Raw genomic sequence first — 19,372 nt, 5'->3', positions numbered from 1 at the left:
ACAGCTACTTGTTGCAGTTTCTGTGCTTCCCACCAAGCTGTGTATGTGTGTAAGCAGAGCTGTTTGTCATGTGATCCCCTTAGTTTGAGATCTCTCCTCAGGGGAAGTTCTTGGCTGCCTGGAAAGCTGCCAGGGCTTGACCACCATTGACCTGGGGGACCTCTGTGTGACTCTGGATATCTTTGTGCTTACCCTGCCCCTCGAGATAGAGGTTGTGAACACAGACATTCTCCACAACAGGTAAGTGGGGGGAGGCCCAGCTGCTTACCCATCCTCTGCCTGCCCTTCCCAGCAAGATGGTCTCAGGTCATCTCCCTGTTCTGAGACCAGGTATTGTCTTCCTTGTGGAGCATGCAACAGCCCTGAAGAAATTGAACGTTTTTCCAGGATAGACTCACCTTTCATAGGGATCACTTTTCCTTCTCTGGAAACTGTGTCTGTTCCTCCTCTCTGGCTCAGAAGCTGATGCTCAGCCTGCTCTGTCTCCTCTGGCAGATGCACCTCAGAGAGCAGCGTGTCCTTCACCCGCTCTCCGGGGCAGCCATCCTCTTTCCGGTCAGATGAGGATATCATGCACAACTTGGACCGGCTTCCATCCACAGGAGATGAGAGGTATGGCTCTGCAGCTGTAGTAAGCCCTGTCATGAGTTTCTTTTGCAGCCTAGGAGCTGCACTGTGGTATCTGTGTGAATGAGAATGACTGACTGGTTCTTATTGTCCTCTCTCCTAGGCACCCTGCGCTTTCCAACCTCCCTGGAGTGCACAGGCAGGCTATTGAAGCTACTATGAATGAGGTAAGGCAGCTTCACCTGCTTCTTGCTTCCAGCTGGAGTAGTTTGCCACAGCACACACTTGCTGTTTCATACTCTGTAGCCTGCTTTAGGCCATACCCTTTGTCACTTGAAGCGACTTTCAAGCCTTGTATCACACAGGTCATTGGCCTTGTGCCACCCAGAAGTGTGAGGTTAACTTGTGGTGCAGTTGGGGTGGGACAGGCAGACTTCTTCCAGAACTCTTTTCTTAGGTACAGTCAGAAGGAAGCGAGGAAAGTAGACAACGAATGGAACTATTCTGGACTTGTTGAAACTTGGGTGGGAATTGGGGCAGTCATATCGGTTGTGCTCTGTGTCCCTGCTCTGCTCAGATTCGCTGGCTTCTGGATGATGAGATCGTGTCTGCGCTGCGCCACTCACAGGTCATCAGCACCTCCATCCTTCACCGGGTGGCCACTCACATCTACAACTCCAAAGGGCGGCCCAGCTGCCACAGCGAGGTGGTGCTGCTCCAGTTTGTGTTTGGACCCGAGCACTCCCTGGAGAAGTTCAAGGAGGTAAAGAGGGAGCCCTGAGGCAGTGCCGTACGCTTAGCTAGTGGGATGCTTATTCTTCCCTGTGTTACAGGAGTTCAGAAGAATGGCCCTGCCAGGCTACGTGATCAATGCAGAAGGCAGTGACTACCACTACATCTCCATCAGCCGCCTGCACTCCAGGCGGGCAGCCCCAAACCCTTCAGGAACACCATGCTTACAGCAGCAAGCTGGAGGGAGCACAGGGACAGCCCTGGGCCAGGCAGGCCAGGAGGGGAGCAGTGAAGCAGAAGCAGAGAGCTCTGAGCTGCACCATGTGAGCTGTGTCCTCCCAGAGGAATCTCAGGGTCTCTGGGGATGGCCAGAGAGTGAGATGCGCATTGTGCCGGACACGGGAAATCCCATAGGAGGGGGCAGTCATGCTCAGGATGAGGTGAGAAACCCTGGGGTGGGCTGGTGGGAGGATGTGGGACCCTCTGATGACTGAAGGTAAAAGGATGAAGGTGGAGGATGGGTACAGTTGTTATGGTGCCTGTTTTACTGGTTATTTTTGCGACTTTGACTTGTGTGCAGGTCACAAGAGAAGTGTTGAGCCTTGAGCAAAGCAAAGTACCTGGCCACGACTCCCTGGAGGAGGCAGTCCTGGAGACAACCATACAATCCCTGCCATCTTCCTCTTCTGAAAAAGGCAACAGCGAGAAATCACCATTAGTGACACCATCTGCAGCCAGCCTAGCTGACTCTGTAACACAGAGTAGGGAAGGTAGGAGCTGCAGATATAGTTAGGAGGGTGCCTCAGCCTCAGGAGCTTTTAAGGGGCTGGGGGATACTTTCAGCTGCAACATGTGAAACGTGACTTATTCCTGTCCTTGGAGTCATTGCCCGGAACTGCTAGTCTTCTCTTCCTTGCCACAGTGCTTAATGTTGCCTGGGGTGTTTGACTGTAAAGGGTGCAGTGATATCTCCAGTTCCGTGAAGTTCCCAGTGTTTCCATTAGTGTATGAGGCCCATTGCCAGCAGTACATTCCCCAGCACTGCCTGCCTGTGACTTGTGCTGTAGCATTTCTCTTAACACATAGAGAGTGTACAAGGGGGCCTTCGTGATCACCTCCTCTTCTCTGCAGGCTCCAGCAAGCAGCGCCCCAGCCGTGTGCAGAGCCTTGTGTCCAGCCAGGGCAGCATGGACTCTGACCACCTGGGTGAGTGCCAGGGCTGGGGGCAGCAGCAGTGTGCAGTGAGGTGGTTAAGGGGGGGGGTGTGGGGCTGCTGCGTGGGACTGACATGTGGATGCATTGCAGGTTATGATGGGGGGAGCAGTGATTCAGAGTATGATGAGGCATTAATGAGTGACCAGGAGCCTAAGTGTCCCCTCATGCCTGATTTCTGGCTCATCATAAAAATTGAGCAGGACCGAGTGGAAGTCTATTACCACACACGGTAAGGAGGGTCTGGCTGTCTAGCCGCTGCTTCTCTGTACCAACACTTTATTGCCACTCATCTCTGTGGGCTGGATCAGCTTCCTGTCCTATCTTGTGCTTAATATGAGGAAAGCTGCCATCCTTCTCCACTGTGTGCACACCTTATGCATGCAGACAGGTACTTGTGCAGGTATCCTGCTGATCCCTTTTTCCCCTTCCCTGTAAAGCAGCCTGAGTGTGGAGAAGGCAGCATCAGCAGAGATAGAAGAGCAGCCAGGGGAGTGCCAGAGTCTCAACCAGATGGTGATAAAGAAGATCAGTGAAATCTGCAGGGTTGTCAATCAGGTAAAAAAAATCTGCAGAGGGTAGGGGTTGAACTGCCAATCATTAGATGGCTTAGATGGGAAGGGACCTCTGGAGTTTGTCTGGTCCATCTCTAAGCAGGTCCTGGGTGGCTAGGTCAGCAGGTGGAGTCTCAGCACAGGGATCAAAAGAAAAGGGGTTTTGTCTGGCCCTGAGCCCTCTGTTTTTGCTATCTTCCCTGGGCTGCTCAAACAACAAAACCTACTTCTTCTAATCTGTTACAGCGCTTACTGCTGCAAGACCTGCATGACAGCCACATATGCAACTCATTGCTGGTGGCAGAGAGTGAGGAGGACATCTGGAAAAGTGAAACTCCCTATACATACTATAGGCAGCGTGTCATGCCAACTGACGGTATGAATGCTGCCTTCTCGTGGGCAACTGGAAAAAGCAACTTCTGTGCCACGGCCCCAGCTATGTGCTATCTTCTTTCTAGATTACTCGGTGGAAGAGAACTACCAGCCCCGGGATTACCTGGCTGCCACAATGCAGTTCATGCCAGGGCACTTTGCTTGTGATGTAGTGTGGAGCACACTCATCCACGTGCATTCACGCCTGAAGATGGGCCCCAACATGGGGGTCTCACGAGGTGTGTACAGCCCAGGTTCCTCCTCATTTTGTGTGTCAAGTCTGGCTTGTGGCTGGATTGGCACAGCAGAGGAAGATGTGTAGGATAGCTAACAACCCACCTTGCCCACAGCTATCCAGGCACTTCGCTCGGTGCTCAACGCCTTCTCTGTAGTGAACAGGAAGAATATGTTTGTCTACCAGGAACGTGCCACTAAATCTGTTTTCTACCTCCGGTAAGAAATTGGCTTGACTTGTTGGCCTGACTCTGCCCTGCTGCGTGCATTACACCAGGCTGAGAGTTGTATGGGGCAGAAAGTGACTACTCAGCCTTGGGAACCGTTCTGTAACCTAAGCAGCAAGTGTCTGATTTCTGATAGGTCACTTTGCTCCTACTCTTCCTGTGCTGAGCCCTTACCTAGGAGGAAAAAGGAGATTAGTTTTGAGAGAGCAAGTGATTTTTTTTCACAAGCTCTGTACCAGAAGGACTTATACTCAGGAATAAGGACTTATCTCCCTTACCTCTCAAGGGAGAGCAAGGAGGATGTAGATCCTCTGTGAAGGCATGATGCTGTCACTCTTGGCAGCGGAGGCTGATGCTGCTTTCTCCTATATTCAGACTGGCTGAAACCACCAACAGTGGGAAGGTGTGGGAAGCAGAGAGCAGCGTTAGCCCAGGATCTCGCTCGTTGGCACTGACGCGCAGCCAGGAACCCATTTACACTGAGGATCTAACGGTGAGTCTGCTGCAGTCTGGGAGCAGATGTGGGATTTTGGGTAGGGTAAAATTTGTATTGCATATATGTGGATGGGTATGGCAGTGGGTGGCACTGTATCTGGGATTCATGTGGATGCTGCTTCCATGTGTCTGTTTTTGCTTCTCCAGGGCTCTCGTTCCTCTCTGGACACTGCCTCATGCCGCAGCATGGACTCTGCCCGCCTGGTGGGACAAGTAGACAGGCACATCCAGCTGATGGTCCATGGCGTTGCCCCAGCAGGTAGGTGTTACAGTGCCTGGCAGCAGATGTGCTGATACAAAGCAGAGGCATGGAGCTCCATCCCTTGCCCGCTTTGTTTGAAGAGCAGTGTCTCCCTCTTGAACAAGCTGCTCTTTCTTAGACCGGAGCTGCTATCTGTTCCATGTGGATGGGAATGTGAGGAAAGGGACCCATGGCCATTGATTAAAACTCGTGCAGATTATGTGATTTATGCCAGCTTTCCCTGTGCAGGAGTGTGTTTGTTTCTGCCTGTGCTAGCAGTATTAGGCAGTCAAAATAGATAGGAAAACATGCCTGAAGAAGTTGTTGGTGGAGAAAGATGTATTCCATGTGGGAAGTGCTTGTGAGGGTGGTACGTTCTCACCTGGTAGAGGGAGGTGTCTGTGGTTGGTTATGGTCCTTATGAGATGAGGTGAAAAAGTTGCTTGTGCCTCTGTCTATCTGTCAGGGCCCGAGATCACAGATGAGCTGGTGAAAGTGCTGCGCAGGCGCCTGGATGAGGCCACCCTGGATATCATCACTGTGATGCTGGTCCGGAACTGCAAACTGACCCCAGCCGATGTGGAGGTACCTACCTTAGTAGCTGTTCTGCTCATCCTGTTGTCCATAATGTGTCTTTTTCACCCATCCCAGCCTCCCTTATCCCAGGGAATGCCAAGGCAGTCTGCTGCATCCCATTCCCTGCTCCGGTGCTTACTTGGGTTGGCATTCATAGATCTGTTCTCTGCATAGGTGCTAGAGTCAGTGGGGGGCCCCAGAGTATCCTGCTTGATTCAGCTGAGTTCTTAAACTTTCTCTCAACAGTTTATCCAGCCCCCTGGGACACCACCCACAGAGGTCCTGCAGTTTACACTGCCACCCTCTGCTCTGCCTTGGTTGCACGCAGTGGCCTACTATCTGCGCCAGAATCTGCTCATCTTCCTGCATACACCAAAGTACACAGACAGCAATGTGGAGCACCACTTCAAGGTTAGGAGGGCAGTGAGTGGGGCAACAGTTGGCTCAGCTTCCATCTGCTGCTGGGGGCTCTCTCTGGGGTAGCTCAGCCACTGCATTCTCAGCCCTGCCATGTATAGGAAGGAACAAACAGTGAATATTCAAGTGTGGAGGAGTTTTTCAGGACTGTGGGCAGTCTCTAAAGACCCTGGTGTAGGCTTGGACAGGCCTTGCTTTTACTGGAGTGGTTACTGCTCTGTGGGAAATAGCAGCTGCAGAGTTCATGCTCACAGTCTTCTTCCAGGGGCATGGGAGAAGACCTCCTTGGAAGGCTGAGCCTTGGTCCCTGTGTGGCCAGGATCTAAGCTTTTGAACATCATAGTTGTTAGAAGTGGGAGCAGCTATCTGCTCCTTCAGCATGACTGTTAAGGATGAAAGATGAGGCCAGATGTACAGCCTTATAACTCTGGATAGAGCTGTACGAGGGTCCTTCTGCCAAACAGTGGCCAAATCTGCTGGCAAGTGTTCTTAAATAGATCAGAGCTGCTTATTACAGGCCTGGAAATGAGCTCCACGCATGCATGCATGGGCCACTACTTCTGGTAAAAGCAGGTACTCCAGATGCTGTCACATCTTTTTCCTTGCTCTCCATAGCACTACTTAAGCCACAGTGGTGGTGTCCCTGACCAAGATCTTTACCTGTACAACAAACCTGGAGGCCAAGGCACTGGTGGCAAAGGTACTGTGCTCAACTTCTTTTTTTTTTTTTTTTTTTTTTTTTTTAAGCAGAACATGGGACTGTGCATTGGGGAACCACTTCCCATGTTAAAGAGCTCTGAATCACTGAGGATGACCTCAGTGTTAGGGCAGTGTTATTCTCCGGTAGCTGAGGAGTGTGCAAAGAGTTTGCTTGGGAGTCTGCACAACCACGCATGGTAGAATGAAGTTAAGGACTCCCACGGAGCTTGTCAGGTTGCTGTATGAAGCAGCTCTAGATTGTAGCTGCTGTGGAGACAATGCCCTCTGCTCTTATCTGTGGACTGCTGGAAAAGGGATTGGATAGGGCTAGTTCTGCAGCAGGCTGTCATATCATGTTGTGTCAAGGCCATGTGGTCTGTCAGCTGGCCTTTGTGAGTCCTGCTGTGTCCCGTCTGAATGTTCTTCTGTTGTGTAGGTACCATGTCGGACCTTGTGCAGCACCTCTTTCCACTCTCCCACTTCCAAGGTAGCACCTCTGGCTCCTACTACTATCCTAGTTTCCCTTCCCACGCAGCTGCCTGGCCCCTCTGGTCCCTGCTATTCTTGTCTTCCTTGTGCTGCGGCTTCAGCTCTGACTCCTCTGTGTTCGTGTCTGTATGTCTGTCTAGCTGAGTCACCTTTTTCTTGCTGCCTGGATAAATGAGCAAATAGAATCTGCTTGCAAACAGTGAATTATCAAGTTCTACACCCTTATTTTTCCCCACAGATCAGAATGGTCACCTTATCCTTAAAGAGATCATGATATTTTTCAGTTGTAGTTTCAAACTCTTGTGTAGCATCATTACCCTCCCAGGTTGTGACCTGGATAGGAGTTCCCTTTACTTACTGAAGGGCCACAGTGACAGGGCTCTCTAGATGTGTGCTTTGTATTTCAGAGAACCTGGGTCAGGGAAGCTTGGAGAGCCCCTTATAAATGGGAGACAGTGGTTTCCTAGTGCCCCCATCAAGTGTTGTTCTGGTGAGCATGGGTCTTACTGTCAAGCAGATGAGTTTATGCCTTTCTCTGTTTAAAGAGAGAGAGTTGTCATATGGGGCAAATCTGCTGCTCCTGATGTCCCTGTATGGATACCTCCATCCCCAAAAGCTGCTGTGCTGCAGCAAGGAGCTGGGTAAGGCAGGAGAGCTCTGTCTGAGGCTCCAAAGGGAGTGAGGTAGAGGGGCCCAGTCTCCTCTACCTTTGATGTTGAGGAGATTACACATTTCTTCTTTTGTTTTCTGCTGGATAAATAATTGTTCCTGTGTCTCAGGACAGAGGGAGAGTAGAGCCATGTCAAAGGCTGGTGCAGAGCACCTACAAGATGAGGCAGCTCCTGTAGTCATCTTCAATTAGAGTGGTGCTTGTAGAGTTTCCTTTCCTCACAGCGAATGCAAGTGTGTGCTACACTTTTATTCGAATGCCTCCTTCCCTCCTCTGGGAGCAGTTCTCTGCATCCCAGTGCCCTTTCCTTTGTATCTGTTTTGTATCTAGACACACTGCATCTTGCCAGTGTTGGGACAGCTGTGCCATCCAGTCACCTGAGTGCTGCCTTGGTTAGTTAGGAGGCATTGAAAGGGGGTGGGATCGTGTAGCATGATAGTGAAGAGTTTGGATCTTACAGCTGCATCTCCGCTGCTACTTCCTTGGTACTCTGGCATGCGAGCTGGGCTGTGGGGAGGGAGTTCCTGATCCTGCTGTGGGTCATAGCAGGGCTTCTTCTGCATGACCCAGGGTGTGTTGCGTGAGGGTTGTGCACCAGCTACCGTACAGCTGCTCTACATCTCAGAATTATGCAGGTGTGTGAGTGAGGCTATAGGTAGGGCCTGAATTTTACTCCAAGTGAGTCTAGGCTAATATTAGGTGTCAACCTGCTTTGTTTTCAGTTGTGCTGGTAGGAATGCATGGGAAAGGCACCTCATCTTATACAGATGTGCAGTGGGGAGTGTGCTATGAGTGGAGTTTGCAGCAAAGTGCCATGTGTAGGCTTTCTGTGCATGGACTCAGTGTCCCATGTGACCCAACAGGGCTGTTGGAGAACATCTGGGCCCCAACCTCTGGGTGTTGAGCCCCATCCCAGATTTCTCTGCATAGTGGCCCTCCTGAGGCAAATGGAGATGCTTTCTCTTTGTGTATGGTGCTGGGTGACCCAAGAAATTTCTGAAGGGCAAAGTGACAGCTACCGTGACAGGGTGGTGAGGACACCCTGTGCTGAAGGCCTTGCTTTTTGCCCTGACTCCCAACGAGCACAGCTAGCTCCCTCTCCCCTGGCTGCTTCCCCTCCTGTGGGCCCTGCCTGCCTTGTGCACCCACAGCCCTGTGAAATCCATGTGGCAAGGGCTCTGCCCCAAGGCCTGGTGTGCAGATGTGGGTTGGTCACTCTGCTCTGTTAGTTGCCAGCTGGGCTTGCAGCAGCGAGCCCAGTGCTGTGCTGATGGAGGCTGTCCTGGGCTCCCCTGTAGGAATTGCGTGCATTGCACTGACGTTTGTGGATGAGAATGGCAGCCCCACCACGCTGCCCCACGGGGAGAGACCTGACTGTCCTAAGGTGCCCATCATGGACCTGCTACAGGATGCCGACTTTGAAAGCCTCACTGCGGTTAGCAAGCACCAGCCAGAGCCTGGCACCCAGCACTCAGGTAGGGTGCCTCTGCATCCCCCACAGCACCTCCAGAAGGTGTGGGTGCTGAGCTGAGCCGGGCTGCCCTTCCTCCACAGAGCCCTGCGTGCTGGTGCGCCTGGACATCTGGGAGAAAGGCAACATTAGTCTGCTGCAGCTGTCAGAGAAGCTGCGTGGGGCTCTGCGCCATGCTCTGTGCGATGCCATCATGGAGTTCCTCGTGCTGCCAGCCCCACTCTGCGTGGAGGCTTCCTGCCCACTGAGCGCTCCAGACCTGGAGGAGCTGAGCTCTGCAGGTGAGATTTGGGGTGGGATGGGTACCTCGAGCTGTCCGCAAGCCTTGCTCCTCCTGCCTGAGGGAGCTTTGTCTGTGCTGGAGGAGAGCACTCCTGCCTCTGTCACTTGTTCAGTGCCCCACCATAGAAGTAGTGTTGGAAGAAATCTTTAGAGTGAATCAACTTTGCTAAGTGACACTGAGGGCTGCTCCTTTCTATCTGGGCAGCCATGGTGGCACATAAATGTCACAGTGGAAGGCTCTGAAGTGAATGGCTTGCTCTGTTTCCACAGCAGGCCTAAGGAGAACCATGTCAGAGACCAAGGGTCTGGCCATGGGCACTGGTGGGGCTGGCAAAAGCTGTCCTCCACCCCTGCACTTCACCTCTGCCCCTTCGGCCAGCCCCGGGGAGCCAGTGACACCCACGAGCAAGCTGGGACGCCGCAGTTTCTGGGACATGCTGGTAATGTTGCTGAGGGTCTGGTGGGAAGCAGGGCCAGCAAGTCTGGTGGTGCATCAGACTGGGAGGAAGAGAAAGGAGGAATCTGGATGGGGTAGGGAGGTTTGGCCTGGTAATGGGATTTGAGATCAGGGCAACAGCTGAGCTGTGGGTATGCAGAGCCTTAACCCTGCACCACCTCTCTGTAGAGCAAGCCTGAGTCCTCGGAGCTGGGCAGCCCCAAGACTACTGATGACATTGTGCTGGAGAGGCCAGAAGAGGCTCGCACAAGGCGGCGGCATAAGACTGAGAATGTCAAGCAGCACCTGAGCCAGGACAGGGCCACAGCCACAGCTGAACTGGAGCAGGCACAGCGGTAAGGCAGCCGGGGCGCTGCTCTCGTCTGGCTGCTGTACGGATTCCACTGGCTCTGTGTGCATCATAGCCCTCTGGACCGTGTCCCCTTTCCTTGAGGTGTCTCCCTTATGCAGCCAGCTAGGGGAGAGCAGCCTTTCACACAGAAAGCCTCAAGCCTTCATGCTAGAGTGTTGCTGTGAATCCGGCTACTAGTCCTTGTTTCTTCCCTGTGTTGTAGGTCCTGCACATCTGTCGCTGCTAAGTGCAAGGGCTGTAACAACTGAAATAGGGGTTTCCCTGGGATTTCCCTTCTGGATCTGGAAAAGAACCACTGTATCTTCTTGCCTTTGTTGCTGAAGACTGAGATCTGGTATAATCGTGCTGCATTTCTTTACTCCCAGGCGTCGAACCTGCCAGTTGGAAGAAGGAGATGTAGGCACCATGCACTCACTCTTCAATCAAACGTGCCAGCAGTGGATGGCATTTATGAACCACCTGGGTATGTATCTTAGGCTGAGGATGGGCCTTTCTTTCCTTCTGCACACAGCACCGAGCCATTCCTCTTCATTCCTTGCTTATCTCTAGCTAGTTGTGCACTCTGTCTCTTTCCAAACTATGCAGGGTGCCCATCAGTGCAACAGTGCTCAGCAGAGATTGTGTCCCGTTTCCTCCTGTCCTCCATTCTGGTGGAAGTGGTGAGCCTGGTCACTTCCCTAGCGAGTGACACCACTGTCAAGGTGTTTGAGAAGATCTGGTGAGTTACACAGTCTACAGGAGTCTGTCTGGCACTGGAAGATGCTCATATGCCAGCCTCTATGCCCATGTCTCTATCTATCAGCCACCTTTGGTGCTCTTCTTTGCAGCTGCCATCGGAGCACTGCCTTCCTGCCCTACAAACCTGGTCAGAGTGCCAGCCCTCGCCCTGCAGCTGTCAGACACTTCATCCTGCTGGGACGCAACTTCCACCAGTGGCGCTGCAGCACGGAGCAGGGTGAGTACTGCCTTGTGACACTGGTTATGGTTGGCTAAAAGACCCTGCTGCTGGTACTCTTCAAACTCCTATCCTGCACTATGGATGAAGTGATTATATTTGTACACTACTTCTTCCCAGTACCTTGTCTAAAGCTTCCTGGGAAGAGTCTCTTGGTGAGTAGCACCCTGAGTTGAGGTCAGCTCGGACCTTCTGGAAAAGCTGATGGGTGCTCTGATATTGTGACCTGTTAACTTTGTCCTCCACAAGACAACCTACTCCTTTAATTGGTAGAAGTGTACTGAGTGAGCCTCTCCTTTGGGCAGAGCAGAGGACAGCTGTGCTTGAAGAAGTCACCAAAATGAGGCACTGCTCACTGCAAATGCTCACAGCTCAGCATGATTGAGGCCTTTTTTCAGTTGGGACTAGCAATCCAGATCCTTCCGTGTGGGGCGAGCATGTCACTAGAGCAAAAACATCTCTTCACCCATTGTCATCTGCTCACTTTTCATAGCCTTTTTCAGCAATTAGCAAAGACAACCTGACCTGTCAGGATCTGGAATCCAGCATGGAATGTGCTCCCAGGTGCTCTGCCAATACCTTTCTGCTTCCTCTTGGCTAGGCACAGCAGAGCTGAGACAAGCTTGTCTGGAGCGTAGCTCTTTGAGGTGGGGAAAATGGGTCACCCTGCTGGGAAATTTTGAGCTGGTGGTGCGTGCTTGTGGTCCAAGTGATGTGTGCTGTTGCTATCCCTTCCTCTCCCACAACTGCGCTGGGTCCCAGGAGGGGTAGCACTGGGCTTGGCTGATCTAGCACAGTTCCTTCTGTGCTCTGTGCTCCTTCTGAGGAGCTGATGTTGTCTCTACCTTTAGACAGCAGCAGCGAGGAGGAGCAGCCAGTCCCACCTGCTCACAGGTTCAGACGTAAGTTCCTGTTCAGCATGGTGCTGCAGGAGCGATTGGCTTGAGCAACAGCTGCTTGGGCAAAGTGGCCAGGTTGCACAAGGCTCCAAGCTGGCTTACAGGTGGTGATGCTGTGGCAGGACTCATTGTGCACATCCACAGTCAGGTCTCATGTGGTTGCTGTCGTGCTCTTCTAATGCCAGAAATGCATCATAGGAAACATATAGCTTGCAGAGGAGCTCTGCTCTTCTCTGCTCAGTTAAGCTTCACAATTGCATGCATGATGCTAACATCTGGGATTTGTTGTGGTATGGACAAGATTAAAGGTGTTGCTGGGACCATGCCATAAGTTAACTGGAAACATCAAAGAGCAGAGCCAGGGTATGCTGAGTGATCACACCAGGTTGCCATGGCAGCATTGTTAATAAGTGTAAAAGTGAACAAAGGTCCCGAGCAGACCTTGGCTTTGGGTTGTGATTGGAAAAATACCATCGTGTGGGCTGTGTTCAACTGTCCTTTGAGAGTGATGAGCTGAGCAGTATCATGGCACAACACTGTGTCATTCTGGGATGAACTGGTATGGAGGGCAATAACTCTGGCTTCTTTCAGCTCACAAAGGGCTCCAGCGCTTCGAGGCCATGGAATTCAGCTCGGCAGAGAGAGGCTCTGACCCAAGCATTGTTGGGCGAGACCTGGCACCCCGACAGAGGTTCCTCTTCATGGAGATTGTTGACAAAAAGGTAACAGTGATGCCTTTGTGATACTGTCTCCTGAAAGCCGTGCTGCTGTAGGCAGCTGACCTGCCCCAGGCAGAAGCCCTGTGTCACAGCAGAGCAGGGGGCTCCCTGCAGCTGTCTTGACTCCTCCTATTTCACAGTGGGCTGTAATTGCCCTTTCTCTTCCTATAGCAGTGGTCACATCAACCTTTTACTTGTGCTGCCAACTCAAGTGCTGCCACCTGCTGCTGGAACTATTAACAGGGTTGCAATAAATGAGCAGGTGTCACTAGCTCTGTTCCAGCCTTACTATCTGAAAGCAGCTGGAGCTCCAGCAAGTCCCACCCAGAGCACCTGGGGCAGCCTGTCACCTTTTTCTAAGCAGATCCTTCACCCTTCCTCCCCCTCTTTTCTTTCTAGCTGACGCTTTACACCTACAATTGGTCCCCAGACCTGGGGGCCAACTTGAACTGCTCACTCATTCGTCTGCTGCAGTGGCAGAATGCCCGCTCCCACATTGTGCACTGCTTGATCAGCCAGAAGATGGGACTATTTCACCACCACTGCTTTATGGACCCACCGTGGCATGAGGACAGCAAGCAGGTAGGGCACCCTGCCAGACAGAGCAGTTCTTTCCCCATCAGCAGGAGTTCTGGCAGCTCTGGGGTCTAAGAAGGTTGTACTTGTGGGCTGGTTGGCACGGCATCTTCAGGTGGTTATATGTCCAACCAGAACGTGTCCTGACAGATTGCTGCTGTTGGCATTATTAGTGGCTGGAATACTTAGGGTGGAGGAGCCTGCGGAATGGGCTTCCTATTGCATGCTAGAGCAATATTGTCCTCTGGACAGGTGGTGGAGAAGGCCAACAAATGTCTTGACCAAAATTGATGACCAAAATTGGATCCACTCTTGTGGATTCTTGCTCCATAACTAGCAGTAAAGAGTCTTTCGTGGCTGCTTCTGCTTTCTTAGGAGCCAAATCCTTTCCTGAACTCCACTTTGGAGGTGGATGCGCTGATCCGGAGCTCGTGTCCCCCACCTAGCAAGGAGCAAGGCCGGCTGAGCAGCTCTGCACGCAGCCTGCCATCTCTGCATTTCCATCCTGATGTGGTGCCCTTTGACGAAGCTCTGCGGGATGTGACCACTATCAAACGCATACCCCATGGTCCAGAGTTGGGACCTTTTGACCCTGTGGCTCGACATGGGGCCCAATTCCTGGAAATCAAAAGCATGGAGAGGAAAGGTAAAGCAAGAGGCATGTAGGGACTAGAGCCTAACTGCCTGATCACACTCCTGCTCCTGGAAAAGGAGTGAAAAAAGCAGAATGAGTTCTGGCAAAGGGGCAATTGTCAGCTATTCCTGCCAGGATGCTGTGAAAGGATGGGTTATGGCCAGCATTGGGAGTATAGAGGGTGGGGTAGGTGTGTATTGGAATGGCTGTGGCTTCATACATCTGTCTGTTCTCTTTCCTCTAGAATTGGAGAAGCAGATGAAGATAGAGAATCTCTTTGTGACCTGGCAGCAGAGATCAGCACAGTCAAACATGCCTATCAGTGTGAGTGCAGACTGGGCCTTTGTACAGAGTGCTGGCAAAACCAGCATTCCTTTTGTAGGAGGGAGCATTGGAGCTCAGATTGGGATTCATGCTGGGGATGGCGTCTGGCTGTGGAGCAGTGCTCTCTGCTTGAACTTCTGGGCCTGCTGGCCTCTAGAGCTTTGCTAATGAGTCATTGCTGCCCAGAAAGTGCTGTAAAACAGAGTGGTTGCCTCTGAAGTTTAATTCCCACTTGAGCAGCAGGATGGTATTGCAAATAACTTGGTCCTGGTCCTGGTGAGGGATGTGTGCTTGTAACTGTGTTCTTGTGCTGTGCAGCTGTCAGACCTGGAGACCCTGAAGCAGTCCTCACGCCTTGTTCACTACTGTGCTACCCCACTGCTCTTTGACCCAGCCTTCCGGCAGCAGATCCAGACTGACCAGCAGGGCAAGGTAGAGGGGAAGGTGAGTGTTAGCAGAAGCCAGCTGGGTTTGACTTTTGTGTGCTGGAAAAAGGGATGATTTTGCTTTTTTTTTTTTTTTTTTTTTTTTTTTTTCCCCCAAGATAGTTCTGCTTTGAGCCAACCCCTGCATTATGGGATGAATTTGCAACCTTAGAACAGGGCATCCACCATGGTGAAGATGGAAACTGAGAAAAAAATTGGGTCCTCAAAGCCTTCTTGGTGCAGTCATACCATCCCTGGGAAGAATGACTTCCCTTTGCTACCCAGGGAATCCAGAGGTAGAGTCTAGCAAAGCCATCAGCACGCTGTCTGTTGGGGAAGCTAAACCTCTCTCTATATGTTCAGTAGCCAGACCTGATAAAATTTGTCCAGACCCAGCAAATAGCTGGAACAATTGAAAACAAGCCTCCTGAATCCTGAGCAGGTTGCAGCCTGACAGAGTCTAACCTGTGCAGATGTCATACCGGCTGTTTGTGGTCTGTGTGTGTGTCAGAAGGGAAGAAAAGACTGTGGTAATTTATCTAAATGTCAGAAGGATTCTGACTGTCTTTAAACAGAGGCTGCTGCAGAAATTGAGCGCTCATGAGAGAATGGAAAACTATCATCACAAAATGAAAACTTCACTTTGTTTTTAGGTACAAAACAAAATGAAAACTGGCCATTCAATTTAAAGAGCCTGGGAGCAGGGCACTGAGGTTGTGTATTGGGTTCAATATCACCAGAAAATGTATCTCAGTACAAACGAGATGCCAAGCTTTGAGACACCCCGTAGTGGTTCAGATTGATCAGAACAGGAAAAGACTGTGAAGAGCTCAGAGACAGCCTTGAGCAACCTGTGAAGTGAGTGGTGCTGTGGGAGCAGGACCTGGTTTCCAGGAAGGCAGAGCATCATGGGGATAGGAATTTGAATTTCTCCCATATTGAACATTGACTGCGGAGCCTGTAGGAGCAAAGCAGGCAGCCCAGTGGATTTCTGCAGTTCATGGACAGCTTCATGCAAAAGGCAAACCATTTAGAATACATTAGAAAGGCATGCTAATATTATGGGTATTCGTACACCTTTCTAAAATGGATCCAAATACTTATGGATGAATGTCTTCATGTGGGCAAGTGTGAGTCCAGCATCTCATAGCAAAGGCACTGAACTGCAGGGACTCAGAGAAGGTAAGGTCAGAGAGTAGCTGGAGAAAGCCTAATAAAGAAAATAAAGAGACTATTTGTAGGGTAGCTAAATGAAAAGGCAGATAGAAACACGTGAGAGCATCCACCTGCTCAAAGGAGAGAAATCAAGAAGAGAAAGCTTAGAGTCTCACAGCACAAAGACAAGGAGCCTTGTCAAATTCAAATACATCAGAAGGAGGGCTGAAAATGGTGAAAAGAAAATATTATTCAGGTAATGTTACTAAACTACTAAGCCAGTGATAAAACCCGAGATGTCGGAAGGATTCATAAGAGAACCAGATTCTTACATGGCAACAGGAGCTGAGCACCACTGAGCTTTGTGAACCAGTTGTGAGCTATCAAGACTATGATAGCCGTTCTGGGGAGGAGATGAGAGTCAGCCTTTCTGCAGTGAACCTCTTCCAATAGTTTGTTCCAGTCTAGGTCAGTCAAGGGCTGAGTGAATACTGGATCTGGCATTGCTGCATGTACCATAGGTTGGCTGTTACTGCTTTCTGGCAGAGAGAAGCCTGTCTTCTGTTCATCATTCTGGTGCCGTCCCATTGAGCATCCCCTCTCACAGCAACTCTCCTTAGGAAATTCTTTTTTTCTTCCAGAAGCGCCACCGCTCAAATGATTCTGCAGCGTCAGGGAGAGACCGCAGCCACAGCTGTGACTCGACGGAATCACTGCCCTGCAAGCTGAAGGAGGAGCCTTGGCTGCAAGAGATGTGCAATGCCTTCTTGCAGCAGTACATCCAGTACCTGCAGAGCATGGGCTTCATTCTGGTCCAGGTGCGGCCGCCCTCACCTACCACTCGCAGGTCAGTGATGTTCTGGGAATCTTGGTAATGAGGAAGGGCTGACATGGAGCTCTGCCCTGGCTTGGCACAATAGGAGATGCTGGCTGCCCTGCTCAAGGCTCTCTCTTGTTGCTTCCAGTAGCACAAGTCGGATCCGAGCTCTGGCAGCAATGAGTGTGGAGGGGAGAGGATCCTTTTCCTATACAAAGCCAAAAGCAGAGGGGAGTCCAAAGGTGAGTGCTTATGCTGTTGAAGAAGTGAAACTGGGATGGAAGTCAGGCTGTGGGCAGAAGTAGGGCAGTTCTGGTTCCTTTTGAATCAATTTTTCACAGAAGGGATGTGAGAGAGCAGAGACTGGTGTGCAGACAGGCTGAGCAGGCTGTGGCTCTTCATTTGTAAGGAAGGCAATGAGGGAGGGACAGGACAGAGCTCTACCAAATCACAGCCAGATGGGAGAGGGATTGACTCACTGCTGTCATTTTCATTACCAAATGAGAGTATCAAGAGCAGGTCCCAAAGCAAAAGGAGTCTTTCTTAATGCAGCAAGCAGGTAACAGCGATCTTTGTCACTGTTTTGTGAAAGCTAAGAGCTTATATGGGTTTGAGAGAGAATAACCTGGAAGAGGAATCCATCAGAATTGCTAGGTAGGCAGAAACCACCTGTGGTTCATGAAACCCAGGGAGGACAGAAGCATAACATTTGCTGACCCTGTTCTCACCCTTTTCTGGTACCTGCTTATGGGTGAAGCTGGTACAAGACTGTGGGCAAGACAACAACTTGCAGTTAAAACAAGAGGAGAGCAATCCACTGAAACAGCTTAACAGCAGGCTAGTGATTTTCCTGGCAGCTAAGCTGTAAATCCCAGCTGGTTGCCTTTGATATCTGCTCTGTTGGGCAGCTGTGATGATCTGGGAAATACTGAGCAGAGAGGTGAGAGTCGGGTGCTGTGGGCAGCACTACCCCTCAGCTCACTGTGCCCTCTTCTGGAGACATCCTGCCCTGAGCAGGTAGGAGGTGAAAGCAGCAGCATCTCTGGCATGCTCTCTGGAAGGCTGCTTATTAGCTTTATTAGAATTGTTTTCATTCTCTAGCATGTCTGCTCCTTTACTACCAGTGAATCTGCTCAGTTGATAGTTATTCTTCTTCCACCTCTGCCACAGAACATCTTGGCAGCTTTGCATGCTGGTGTGCAGGCTGCTCTTTTGTGCAGAGAGCTTCTCCAGCTTTGTCCTTCTCTTCCCAGAGCACAAGCCCTGCTGTTGCCATCTATCATCTGCAGAGAGCTCTTCCAGGTGGGATTGTGCTGATGGAGTTGGCCTTCCAGGTGAGAGAGAAAAAGAAACAAAATACAGCAGTCGGAGGGAGTTTGGGACAGACTTAGGAGGACACAGTGTGAGTGAGGAGTGTGGCAGGAGCATGCAACTCTGTCTGCCTCTTCCACAGTACTGCAGTTCTGTAGGGGCAGTTCTGTGGGACCAAGAGTAGTGAGTTTTACCTGGAAGGGAACAAATACAACGTGCAAGGCTAAGCACCAGGTGGGACACACTGTGCTCAGCTATATATTGGCTGGTTTGTCCCAAGGTCTGCTTTGCTCAGACACAAGAGGAGACAAAAGAAGGGAGCAAGAATACCAGGGGCCTAGCCCAGCAGATGAATTGACAAGTGTGAAGTGCAGCCAGCCTTGTATGGGCTCTTCTTCCCTGTACTCAATGTGCTCTTTCCTCTAGGGCTATTACTTCTGCGTGAAGCAGTATGCGTTGGAGTGCTCACGGATCCCCATGGGCCAGTCTGTGAACTCTCAGGTAATGGCTTTGTACAGCTGGTGCTCCTTGTGGCTAGGTGCTGCTATGGGAGAGGCAGAAATTTGTAGGACAGAGTAAGCATTTCATGTGCAGCAAGTTGTGGAATGCTTTGCTCTCTCCTGGTAAAGAAAAGTTTGCAGTCTTCTGCAGTCACACGTTCTACATAGCATGTTGCTTCAGCAGAAGGGAGTGCAGTGAGAGGAGGTAGAAGATTTTAGAAGAAGATGACTCTTGTTCTTTGGAGACAACACACTGGGGAAGAGCAAGAGGAACACAAATCATTTTTGGCAAAAATGACTGCTCTGGGAAAAGTCAGTATATCAAAACCAAAAGTTCTCTGCTTCCACTGAATGAAAGGGAAGCAGAATGGTAACAGGGATCTGTGAATGTAGCTGGCTGCTTTTTGCAGTGCAGAAAATTACCTCCACTAGCATGTCCTGGTTCTTGATACCGCTGTGTCTTGTTCTGTCACACCATGGGGCTGCCTGCTCCCTTCTCTTTTGGTGTGTCAATATCTGCTGCCTGTCCCAGGGCACTGGATGGGTGCTTAGAAAGGCTGGATGACCCCAGCATGCCTGAGGCAGGAGGGACATGTGACCATGTTGTCCTTTCCAAGATGGCTGCATAGCAGAGTTGCATCTTACATGAACTGTTCTTGGCATATATAAGCTTAAAACCTGTGTGACTTTGCTGCAATCCCTGAGGGTTTGCTGGACCTTTCCTGGGAAGTCTGTGTTGCATAGGGCAGGTTACCAGGCTGCAGCTGGCATTGCAGGGAGCACCTAGGCTCTCTGGCTGACCCGGGAGGGCACAGCACTGGGAGCATTGGGCTTGTAGCAGACCTCTGGCCAGTCTTCCCTCATGCTGAAACCAGCCCGCAGTTCCCTCAGATGGGGCAATTGGGCACCTCCACCCTCTCTCTCTGCTTATCCCACCCTTTGCCTCTGTAAGATGAGCAGGGGCAGGAACTGGGTTGCACAGTGCCTTGTCCTTCTTCCCACTGGCTGTG

At 51.1% G+C, this 19,372-nt stretch overlaps 1 protein-coding gene across 8 annotated transcripts in view; it reads left to right on the top strand.

Moving 5' to 3' along the window:
* SZT2 (SZT2 subunit of KICSTOR complex) overlaps positions 1-19,372 on the top strand; it is a 54,053-nt gene that overhangs the window by 28,099 nt on the left and 6,582 nt on the right. For 3 of the 8 annotated variants that reach the window (XM_052666010.1, XM_052666016.1, XM_052666017.1), the window contains 34 exons: positions 102-240; positions 496-612; positions 731-794; positions 1,145-1,330; positions 1,401-1,739; positions 1,880-2,069; positions 2,431-2,505; positions 2,605-2,743; positions 2,952-3,069; positions 3,312-3,441; positions 3,524-3,676; positions 3,788-3,890; positions 4,274-4,391; positions 4,541-4,652; positions 5,101-5,219; positions 5,457-5,621; positions 6,243-6,327; positions 8,784-8,960; positions 9,040-9,237; positions 9,509-9,678; positions 9,864-10,030; positions 10,413-10,510; positions 10,633-10,765; positions 10,875-11,002; positions 11,854-11,904; positions 12,493-12,623; positions 13,020-13,202; positions 13,572-13,842; positions 14,075-14,154; positions 14,473-14,598; positions 16,376-16,581; positions 16,700-16,793; positions 17,805-17,885; positions 18,289-18,363. In XM_052666010.1, coding sequence (XP_052521970.1) covers positions 102-240; positions 496-612; positions 731-794; positions 1,145-1,330; positions 1,401-1,739; positions 1,880-2,069; positions 2,431-2,505; positions 2,605-2,743; positions 2,952-3,069; positions 3,312-3,441; positions 3,524-3,676; positions 3,788-3,890; positions 4,274-4,391; positions 4,541-4,652; positions 5,101-5,219; positions 5,457-5,621; positions 6,243-6,327; positions 8,784-8,960; positions 9,040-9,237; positions 9,509-9,678; positions 9,864-10,030; positions 10,413-10,510; positions 10,633-10,765; positions 10,875-11,002; positions 11,854-11,904; positions 12,493-12,623; positions 13,020-13,202; positions 13,572-13,842; positions 14,075-14,154; positions 14,473-14,598; positions 16,376-16,581; positions 16,700-16,793; positions 17,805-17,885; positions 18,289-18,363 — 4,721 coding nt within the window. The remainder of the gene's footprint in view (positions 1-101; positions 241-495; positions 613-730; positions 795-1,144; positions 1,331-1,400; positions 1,740-1,879; positions 2,070-2,430; positions 2,506-2,604; positions 2,744-2,951; positions 3,070-3,311; positions 3,442-3,523; positions 3,677-3,787; positions 3,891-4,273; positions 4,392-4,540; positions 4,653-5,100; positions 5,220-5,456; positions 5,622-6,242; positions 6,328-8,783; positions 8,961-9,039; positions 9,238-9,508; positions 9,679-9,863; positions 10,031-10,412; positions 10,511-10,632; positions 10,766-10,874; positions 11,003-11,853; positions 11,905-12,492; positions 12,624-13,019; positions 13,203-13,571; positions 13,843-14,074; positions 14,155-14,472; positions 14,599-16,375; positions 16,582-16,699; positions 16,794-17,804; positions 17,886-18,288; positions 18,364-19,372) is intronic. The other 5 variants (XM_052666013.1, XM_052666012.1, XM_052666018.1 and 2 more) reach the window with 5 other exon arrangements.

This window comes from Tympanuchus pallidicinctus, unplaced genomic scaffold (genome assembly GCF_026119805.1).
Source record: "Tympanuchus pallidicinctus isolate F22 unplaced genomic scaffold, pur_lepc_1.0 scaffold7, whole genome shotgun sequence".
Classification (NCBI taxonomy): Eukaryota; Metazoa; Chordata; class Aves; order Galliformes; family Phasianidae; genus Tympanuchus; species Tympanuchus pallidicinctus.
The sequence above is the reverse complement of the archived record's forward strand: the minus strand, read 5'-3'. Positions and strand labels throughout refer to the sequence as shown.